Below are 10,744 nucleotides of genomic sequence, written 5' to 3'. Positions count from 1 at the left end.
TTTCCTCTTTAAACTCCTTTGGATTTTCCCATTTGTAGGAATATTAGTGCCCTGCACATGTCCTGTGTAGATAACAGAAGTATTATGCACCCTTCATAAAAAAATGAGCAGAAATTCATATACAGAATGTAGAATAACGTGTACACAATGGGAATATGAAAATATTTACACATTTTTAAAATTTATTGGAACACTTATTGAAAACTTCAGGTTGTGTGATTGTGAGAAAGAGAAAGAGAGAGAGAGAGAGAGAGAGAGAGAGACTGAACTGGACTGAATGTTTGTGGTCTTTCATGCTGGAAAAACTAGGAAGTGTGTTTTCTTACTAGCCGAGTTAGCATCACCAATTAACAGCACCTCAGATTAGAGGCATTATGAGGGCTTTACAGAGCATCAGTAGCAGACATATCTCAATATCAACTGTTCAAAGGACATTATTGTGGGATTCTCAAGCCGCCTTCAGCATTGTTTCTACAATGTAGTGAGAAATAAACATCAGGGAAAGACCATGGAATTAGAAGATGTGTCCAAACTTTTGACCGGTAGTGTATATGTGGACTGTCTCGACCCCTGCTTTAGTTCCATCTACAAAACCTACACGTAAGGTCCGACATGGCCTCAAAAGTCAAAGAAGCTTTATTACTATATAGCTGATGCAGTACACGGTGAAATGAAACAACGCTCCTCCTGGACCAGAGGTGCTACAGAACAAAAAACAGCAGGTGATTTGACACACAGAGCTAAACTATACTACAAGGTGCATTCTTTAGAAACTAAACATACAAATACAAGTGCACAGGATGACAAGACAAGACAGTGCAGACAAACAAGACACATAACGCCTAATGCAAAAAGAGAATAGTGCTAAACTCAGACTAAAACAAGACTATACATAAGGTGCATTCTTTAGAAACTAAACTAATACAACATAAGTGCACAGACATAAGAAGACAAGACAGTGATGCAAACACCCCTTCCCTATTTGGCACATAACGCCCATTTCGCAAAAGAATAGTGGCTGGGACCGTGAGTGCAAAGGAGATACAAATATTAAAGTGACGGGTAAAGAAGAAACATGTGTGTATGTGTATGGTGTGTGTGTGTGTGTATGTGTGTGTGTGGGGGTGTTCAGAGTGTAGTGGGGGTGTGTGAGTGTGTGAATGCAACAATCTGGCTTCCGAGTGTGTGGAGGGGTGTAAGTGAAGAGTGTGTGTGTAAGAGTGGTGTGTGGGGTGTGGGGTGTAAGAGGATGTGAGGGGTGGGTGTGGGGCAAGAAAGGTGTGTGAGGGGGTGGGTGTAAGAGAGGAGGGGGTGTGTGGGGGGAGGTGTGTGTGTGGTGTGTGGGAAGCAGTGTGGGAGGGGGTGTGGGCAAGTGAGGAGAGGCAGAGGTGGGAGAGGTGTGTGTGAGGGGGTGGGTGTAAGAGTGTGTGTGGGTGTGTAAGTGGGTGTGGAGTGTGTGAGGTGTAAGAGTGTGCAGGGAGGGTGGTGTAAGAGGAGGGTGTGTGAGTGTGTGAAGAGGTGTGAGGGTGTGGAGGGGAAGAGGTGGGGTGGTGTTAAGATGTGCGAGGGTGCAAAGGAGGAGGGTGTGTAAGAGTGTGGAGGGGGTGTGGGGTGTGTATGAGAGGAGGGGTGTAAGAGGTGTGGGTGTGTAAGAGTGTGGCAGATGTGGGGGTGTGTGTGCAGAGGAGGGTGGGTGTGTTAGGGAGGGGGAGTGAGGTGGGTGTAAGAGGGTGTGTGGAGGGGTGGGGGAGAGGTGTGGGTGTGTAAGAGTGTGTGTGGAGGAGGGGAGGAGGTGAGAGGAGGTGTAAGAGGCAAGGCGTGGGTGTCAAGAGGTGTGTGAGGGAGGAGAGGAGGTGCAGATGTGTGTGTGAGGGGTGTAAGTGGGAGGGGTGGCAAGATGGAGGGGAATGTAAGTGAGGGAGGTGTGGCAAGAGCTGAGGGGGGTGTGGGGTGTAAGAGTGTGTAAGAGGAGGGTGTGGAAGAGGCAAGGAGGGTGATGTGTGTGCAAGTAAGGAGGTGGGGTGTGTAAGATGCAGAGGTGGGTGGGTGCAAGGGTGTGTGGGTGTAAGAGGAGGTGTAAGAGTGGTGTGTGAGGGTGTGTAAGGAGGAGGCTGAGGTGTGTAAGAGGTGTGTGGGGTGTGGGTGTAAGAGTGTGGAGGGGTGGTGTGTAAAGAGGTGTGTGAGGGGGTGGGTGTGTAAGAGGTGTGTGCAGGGGTGTGGGTGTGGGAGAGGTGTAGTGTGAGGAGGGAGGGTGAGGTGCAAGAGGGGTGTAAGATGCGTGTGGGAGGGGAGGTGCAGATGTGCAGGAGGTGTGCAAGAGTGCAAGGAGGGGGTGTGGTTGATAAAAGAGGTGTGGGGTGGGTAAGAGCAAGAGGGTGTGTAAGGTGTAAGATACAGGAGGGGTGTGGGTGTGTGAAGATGTGTGTGGGGGGGTGTGGTGTGTAAGATGTGTGTGAGGGGGTGGTGTAAGATGGAGGGGCAGGGAGGTGGGTGCAAGAGTGTGTGAGGGTGGTGTTAGAGTGTGTGGAGGGGGTGAGATGGGTGATGCAAGATGTTTGTGGAGGGCATGTGGGTGTTAAGAGGTAAAGCAAGGAGGGGGCTGTGGGTGTGTAAGAGGTGTGTGAGGGGTGTGTGGGTGTGTTAGGAGGTGCAGGTGTGTGGGTGTAAGAGCAGGAGAGTGTGTGTGAGGGTGTGGGGGTGTGTGAAGAGGTGGAGGGGTGTGTGGTGTAAGAGGAGGGTGTGTGGGTGGGAGAGGAGGGGTGGGTGTGTAAGAGGAGGAGGGGGTGGGTGTGTAAGAGGTGTGTGAGGGTGTGTGAGGTGAGCAGAGGTGTGGAGGTGGAGTGTAAGCAGGTGGGATGTGAGGGGTGGGTGTAAGAGGAGGGTGGGTAGCAGAGGGTGGGGTAAGAGGTGTGGAGGGGTGTGGGGGTGCAAGAGGTGTGTGAGGGGGGTGTGGGGTAAGATGTGTGGAGGGGGTGGGGGTGTAAGATAGTGTGGAGGGGGTATGAGATGTGAGTGGGAGGGGTGTAAAATATGGAGGCATGTGGAGTGGTAAAAGAGGAGGCAATGTGGTGTGTGGAAGAGTGTGTGAGGGGGTGGGTGTGTAAGAGGAGGGGGTGTGGGGTGTAAGAGGAGGGGGTAAAAGACAGGGGTGTGTGGAGTGTGTAAGAAGCAAGAGGGTGTGGGGGTGTAAGAGTGTGTGTGAGGGTGTGTAAGATGCAGGAGGAGGGTGTGAGGGTGGGTGCAAGAGTGCGTGTGGGTGTGGTGTGTTAGGAGTGTGTTGAGGGGTGTGGGTGGTAAGAGTGTGTGGATCAAGGGTGTGGGTGTGTAAGAGGAGGGGGTGGGAAGAGGAGGGTGTGTGTAAGAGTGTGTGGAGGGTGCAAGAGTGTAAGAGGTGCAGGGGGTGGGTGGTGTGCAAGAGTGTGGAGGGGTGTGGGGTGTAAGAGGAGGGGTGTGGGTGTGTAAGAGGAGTGTGTGTGAGGGTGTGGTGTAGAGGAGAGGGGGGTGTGGTAAGAGGAGGTGTGTGGAGGGTGGGTGTAAGAGGGGGGTGGGGTGGTGTGTAAGAGGTGTAGGGTGGGTAAGAGGGAGGTGGTGTGCAAGAGGAGGGTGGGGTGTAAGAGGAGGGGGTGTGGGTGTAAGAGGAGGGTGTGGTGTGGTAAGAGGGGGTGGGGGTGTAAGATGTGTGAGGGGGGGGTGGGTGCAAGAAGATGTGGAGGGGGTGTGGTGTAATGTGGGTGCACATAAGGGGCAAGATGTGGAGGGTGTGTGGTGATATGTGGGGTGTAAGAAAAGATGTGTAGGGTGGTAAGCATGTGTGCAAGGGGGGTGGGGTGCAAGAGGTGTGGGCAGGGGGCAAGACTGTGTGGTGAGGCAAGATGGAGGGTGGGGGTGTAAGGATGGGGGGGTGGGCAAGGGAGGGGCACATGGGAGGGTGTGAAGGAGGTGGGGTGTGTGAGGAGGAGGGTGATGGGTGCAGAGGAGGTGGGTGCAAGAGGAGGGTGTGGGTGCAAGAGTGTAAGGGTAGATGGAGGGGTGGGTGTAAGAGGAGGTGTGGGGGTGCAGCAGGGGTGTGTGGGTGCAAGAGTGTGTGAGGGTGGGTGTAAGAGGTGTGAGGGTGGGTGTAGGGAGGCAGTGTGGGTGGGTGTGTAAGAGGTGTGTGTGAGGGGTGTGGGTGTGTAGAGGTGTGGAGGGGGGTGTGGGGGTGCAGGATGGGGGGTGTGGGGGTGTGTAAGATAAGAGGGGGTGGGGTGAAGAGGTGGGGGTGTGGGGTGTAGCGGAGGGGCAAGTGCAAGATGCGTGGGAGGAGGGGTGTAAGAGTGTGTGTGAGGTGGGGGTGGCAAGAGGAGGGTGTGTAAGATGCGTAAAAAGGAGGGTGTGGGGGCGTAAGGTGTGTGGGTAGGTGGGTGTACAGGGTGGGGTGTGGGGTGTGTAAGAGTGCAGTGAGGGTGGGTGGAGAAAGACTGCAGAAACACAAGAGGCCTGAAGATCACCATCAGCTGAGAAGATCATCAGAGTCTCTCTTCCCTCTATTATGGACTTACACCCCCCACACCCCCCTCACACACACTCTTACACACCCCACACCCCCTCTCACACACACTCTTACACACCCCCACACCCCCCTCACACACACTCTTACACACCCCCAATGGGCACCCCCCCCACACACACTCTTACACACCCCACACCTATACCCCTACACCCCACACAAATACTCCATTCTTACATTACCTTTTACTTTTAACTTTAGTGATTAATACACAACAGATAAGATAAGATAAGATAAGATAACAGGAAAGGTAACAGTTCTGAAAATGAATAAAAAACTGAAAAAGTAGAATACCAGAGATGGAAAAGTCATCAGACTCCTGATTTAATACTTCATAGAGCCACCTTTTGCTTGAATTACAGCCATTGATCTTTTTGGATTAGTCTGTTTTAGCTTTGCACACCTAGATTAGGGAAAATGAAGAGAAACACCTCCACAACAAAATGCTGAATTTCTATAGGCACTGTACATATAATATAGTATAAAAGAGTATAATGTAGTAACATAGAAACAGTGAGAGAATTAGTTACAAATATGTCAAGAAGTCCAGTACGTACATATTAGTCTGATACGATGGAGTAAATATTTAAAGAATATTTCTGTTTAGTTTTGGACTTTTACACAGAGTTACAAGGCTAATAGGAGAGGAATCAGCTTCATGGATCACCTTAAGGCATCACACCAACTCAGTAACACACCCAGGTCTGTTATAGCACATAGCAGGAGGCCTGGGTTCCATAAACAGGGTAATACAGAGCCTTGTAAAAGTATTTGGTGTGTTTCCTCTTTTATTTAGATTTTATGTAAAGGATCTAGTCCAGATTGTTGATGTGGAATGAAACAAATAAGATTAAAACTGCTAACTCGGCTAGTAAGAAAACACACTTCCTAGTTTTTCCAGCATGAAAGACCACAAACATTCAGTCCAGTTCAGTCTCTCTCTCTCTCTCTCTCTCTCTCTCTCTCTCTCTTTCTCACAATCACACAACCTGAAGTTTTCAATAAGTGTTCCAATAAATGTAAAAATGTGTAAATATTTTCATATTCCCATTGTGTACACGTTATTCATTCTGTATATGAATTTCTGCTCATTTTTTTATGAAGGGTGCCAATACTTCTGTTATCTACACAGGACATGTGCAGAGACACTAATATTCCTACAAAGGGGAAAATCCAAAGGAGTTTAAAGAGGAAAGCAAGTATTTACACAGAGCCCACATTTCTCTTCAGTGCCATGTCTCAGTGATTCAGATTCATCCACAGAGTCGGTCAAAGAAATGTGAATCATTTAACAATTATAATTAAGTTCATATTTTTAATATATAAAAATGATACTGTGTAAGGGATTGTTCACACGTTTGTTTGTTTGTTTGTTTGTTTGTTTGTTTGTTTTCCTCAAACACTACTCCACACACAGCGATAGAACGTTTGATTCAATTTACTGAGTCGGTTCAATGAATCGAAAAGATTCAACCGACTCATTTTTGTTCGTCAGAATTTTTGCCTTAGAAAATGTAAATTCTGCACCGTTTACTCACAGTTTGTACCTAATATTAAGCTAAAGTTTTAAAGAGGAAAGCAAATATTTACACAGAGACGACATTTCTCTTCAGTGCCATTTCTCAGTGATTCAGATTCATCGAGTCGATCAAAGAAATCAGAATCAGAATCAGCTTTATTCACCACGTGTGCGCAGACACACTGGTGTGTGTATGTGAGTGTGTGTGTATGTGTGAGAATACCTGTGCGGATTTTGGTATTGTTTTAGAGATATGATTTAGGATTTTTTTGTCCTCGTCCTGTAGAGTAAAGCCAATAGAGTCAAACTTAGGCCACATCAGCATTAGCCTTAAGAATCTTAAGCTATTAATGTATTATTTAAACATATTCCTGCTGCTACTGATGCACTGGAATGACGTATTTCATAGACATTTATTTTTAAAAGCTTACAACTGAGAAAAAGTCTTCTGATCAGCAGGACAAATTCACACTTTTATTGTAAATAAGTGTAATAATAGTCCTGCTCTAAATCATACACAATGTCCCTTATATATATAAATTAAAAACAACACCTGTACAATCTGTCTTTATCCAATAAACTATTCTCTTGTCCTGATTTCTACAATCCAAAACATTTAAAGCCAGACTCAGCCCTATCCAAAATGGCGGCACGTTTGACGCGTCTGTTCGTGAAAGGCTCACTTTCGTCAGAGGTCAGAGGTTACGGCTTCCAGTCAACAAACATGGCGTGCACGGTGAAGGGAGAGCTGAAGTGTAAAGACGGGAGAACGAGCAGGTTCACGGTGGAGGCGGAGAACAGTTTAAAATCCGTCATTGAAGGAGTGAAGAAGATCAACTCGGAGATCTCGGTGGTTTTAACGGGGCTCGTGGAGGAGGAGGACGGGGTCAGTGCGGAGGGAGGAGAGTGTCACGCGCACGGTGAGCTAACTCTTATATATTCCTGTTATAAATAAACAGAAGAACGTGTTAGTTAATTCCAGTCAGTAAATATTCTAACGAACTCGATTTTATTTAGTTTATTACATTTAAAGTGTGCTGAATATAAAAATTTATTCCTGCCGAACAGCACTTCCGGTTCAGCAGCTGGACAGACGCAGCTGGATTTACTCACTGTTACTATTGGATTAACTGATATTGGTATCAGTTTAGCGAACAGCTGAAGGGCAGATGGGGAGGATACTCTTTCTAAGCTTTCTTTACTTTCTAGGAAAGAATATTTATCTGACTCTGACAAGTGTGAATTTAGTAAACTTCAAAATGAATGAGATGATATTTATAGATGCAAAGCAGAGGGTGCTTTTATTAGGTCTAGGAGTAAAGGCATTGAACAAGGTGAACAAAATTCTACTTATTTTTTTAGTCTGGAAAAACATGGCTCGAACAATTCCTGTATTGAAAAATGAAGAATGGGAGATGAGATTATTGTAGACCCATGGGACATAGCTGATTACTGTGCTAAATTCTATGGGAAGCTTTATCAGTCTAGTTATTGCTATGATTCTGCTTCTCTCAGTCACTGTAAAAGTCTTACTGATGATGAGAGAGCATCATGTGATGTTCATATTAACCCTGAAGAAGTTTTTCAAGCAATCAGTAGTAGATGATGAAAAGTAATAAATCACCAGGAAACGATGGTATGGATAAAATAAAATAGTTTAATAATTTATTTTTAGTTATTTAGTTATTTTATTTTTATTTATTTTTATTATTTTTTATTTATTTTTCCCTCTCCTTTTTCTGTTTCTCTTCTTTTGTAAAGCTGCTTTGAGAAAACGTCCATTGTAAAAGGCGCTATACAAATAAATTGAATTGAATTGAATTATTGCAGACGTCTATAAAATGTTTGCACAATATTTATCTGTCTAAGTCTTTAAGGAAAGTCTAGAAAAAGAGTCTCTTCTCCCGTCAGTGTCTCAGGGTGTGATCTCTCTGATCCCTCTGATCTCTCTGATCCCTAAACCGAAAGAAGATTTCCTCTCTGTTGAGAATTGATGTCCTATAAACTCTTCTTAATAACGATTATAAAATTTTGGCCTCACTTTTTGCTAGAGTCAAAGATGTCTTGCATTCAATTAAAGATGAAGCACAGTCTGGAATTATGAAAAATCCACATTTAGTAAAGAATATTAGGCTTGTTTTAGATTTATTGGATTATTGTGACCTCTTTGACAGTTTTATTTAATTTCTTGATTTCCACAAAGCATTCGACTCTGTTAAGCTGAATTTTATCCTAAGAGCACTGGAAAATGAGGCTTTAATAATAATAGCAGCTCTATTAAACTAAAATATGGAACTTCTCCTCGGTATAATTTATCTCGTGGAATCAGACAAGGACGCCCGATCTCTCCTTACCTTTTCCTGATTGCTTCTCAGTTCTTGGCAACATATAGATATATATGGCAAAGTGTTTTAAGTGGCATTAGGGTGGCAGAAAGACATTTTATTATCAGTAAAATTCCTCTGTCTTTAGATTTAATCGACTCATTTTCAAAAGCTTCTGGCTTATACTGGAATAGAAATAAATGTGAGTTAATGGCAAATAAAAATTGCACGACTCCATTTAAAAATCAGGTGACACTTAGGATGGCCTTCCAATTTTTCTTCCATTATTGAAAAAACTCAAGAGAAACTGAATTCATGGCTTCAGAGAGATTTCTCTCTAAAGGGAAGGATTCTGCTCTCTAAGGCAGAAGGTCTCTCCAGACTCACAGACGCAGCACGCTCTTTATATGTTGATGATTCTACTTTAAAACACATTTACAGAATGTTATTGGATTTTGGAGGAACAAGGTTCATTACATCAAAACATCTGTTTTAATGAATACCCAGGAATGTGGTGGCATGAACTTTATAGACTTTACAACTCTGAATTCTACATTTAAAACACACTGAGTAGCTGAGGCGATTTTTAAAGGTTCCCAGTTCTATCTGGAATGGTATCCCCTCCTTCTCTAAAATAGATGGGTTACATTTTTTATTGATTTGTAATGATGACATCTCCAAGACCCCCATCAAACTCTCTAACTTCCACAGACAGATGTTACTCTGCTGGCCTCTCATCTTTAAGCACAATTTTACTCCACACACACACACACACACACACTTTATCTGGAACAACAGGAACATTATTTATAAAGACAAATCTATCTATTTTGAAAATTGCTTTAACAATAACATTATCTTAGTGGGTCAGTTACTTAAACCCAATGGTCAGTTATTAACTTATACTGAATTCCTCTCGGCTTATTCCATCCCTGTATCTGTAAAGGAATTCTCCATCATGTTTGATGCCATTTCTGCAGGTGTGGTCACCCTGCTCTCCTGTTGTTTCAGATATTCATCCCAGAAAAACAGTTGTTGGTCAGATGTTTTTCAGACGGTCATCACAACAATAGAAGAGTTAGAGCACTTTTTCAGCAGTGTACGGTCACTGTTCCTCCTGTGATGTCACACTGGGATGGTTTAATCTACAATATTCTGTGGAAGAAAGTCTGAATATTTGAATGAACAAGATGAGAGAAGTCTCCTTTAAATGATTCTATGAATATTATCCTGTCAGGTCTTTTATCTCTTTGAGATTTAAAAAGGAAATGGACCCCAGCTCCTGTTTTTGTAATTCTGCTCCTGAAACCGTTCTGCGTTTGTTTTGGACCTGTGATTGGACCGAAACATTCTGCTCACATGTTCTTGTTTTTTATTGAAAGTTTGTTTCCTGATTTTTGTTTTTTTGTTTGTTATTTTTTGACTGTAGGAAAGAGGAGGAGGATAAATATTTTATAATAAATGTAATCTTTATAATTATAAAGGTTTTTATTCATAAATGTAAACGTAATAATAATATACCCCTCTTTCAAAAATGAAATAATGAGATACTTAAGTATTAAGTTTTCAAAAAAATTCCAAAGCTATTAGAATTTTACATTTATTTATTTATTTGAGTCATATGGGATAAAAATTTAGTTTCTACTTCTAATGCTCCTTTACAGTGTTTTCTCTTTTCCCGTGTGTAGTTTTTTTTGTTATCTGCTCCTCCCTGGTTGTGTTGTTTGCATTCTGTGTTGTTTGGGTTGTATGTTATTGTTTTCAGCAAAATATATATATATAAATAAATAAATAAATAAATAAATCAATCTAGCTTACTCTCACTACTTGATCCGTACTGCGCCTGTGCTGAAACCCAGGTTATGTTCTGCTGCCAACGACACTATAACATCATTACTACTCATTATAATATTACATTATTCCTGAGGTCAGAAAATAATAATCATAACAACTTCATCTGTGGTCAGTGCAAAATATTCACTTCTTTTTTCCCTTCTAGATGAGGATGAGGAGGACGATGAGGAGGAGGAGAGTGATGAAGAAGGTGCAGCTACAGAGAGCACTGAAGTTAAAGTAAAGCCTGAACCTCCAGCGAAGCGTCTGAAGACCATCACACCATCCTGACCTCCACGCCTCTGCCCTTGTCCTAAAAACTGACCAGGATTTATTTTTGTTACTCTTGAGAAATGAAGCTTCGGTGTAGACACGAGGGTAAAAAGATTTAAATACAAAAGAAGTGTCAAGTGCTGAGGGAACTTCATGATTGGAAACTAAACAACGTTTTTCCTGTAAATAAGCAGAAATAAAAAATACAAAACAAATATCAGTTTTTTTTAATAAAGACGTAAAAATGTG

At 43.3% G+C, this 10,744-nt stretch overlaps 1 protein-coding gene across 1 annotated transcript; it reads left to right on the top strand.

Annotated features, from left to right (window-relative positions):
• Nucleotides 1-6,698: 6,698 nt before the first annotated feature.
• On the top strand, nucleotides 6,699-10,744 carry si:dkeyp-55f12.3 (uncharacterized protein LOC568418 homolog). The gene is made up of 2 exons (XM_058378662.1): nucleotides 6,699-6,985; nucleotides 10,389-10,744. The coding sequence occupies exons 1-2, from the start codon at nucleotides 6,709-6,711 to the stop codon at nucleotides 10,511-10,513; spliced, it is 402 nt and encodes a 133-aa protein (XP_058234645.1). The 5' UTR covers nucleotides 6,699-6,708; the 3' UTR covers nucleotides 10,514-10,744.

This window comes from Hemibagrus wyckioides, linkage group LG25 (genome assembly GCF_019097595.1).
Source record: "Hemibagrus wyckioides isolate EC202008001 linkage group LG25, SWU_Hwy_1.0, whole genome shotgun sequence".
NCBI lineage: Eukaryota > Metazoa > Chordata > Actinopteri > Siluriformes > Bagridae > Hemibagrus > Hemibagrus wyckioides.
The sequence above is the reverse complement of the archived record's forward strand: the minus strand, read 5'-3'. Positions and strand labels throughout refer to the sequence as shown.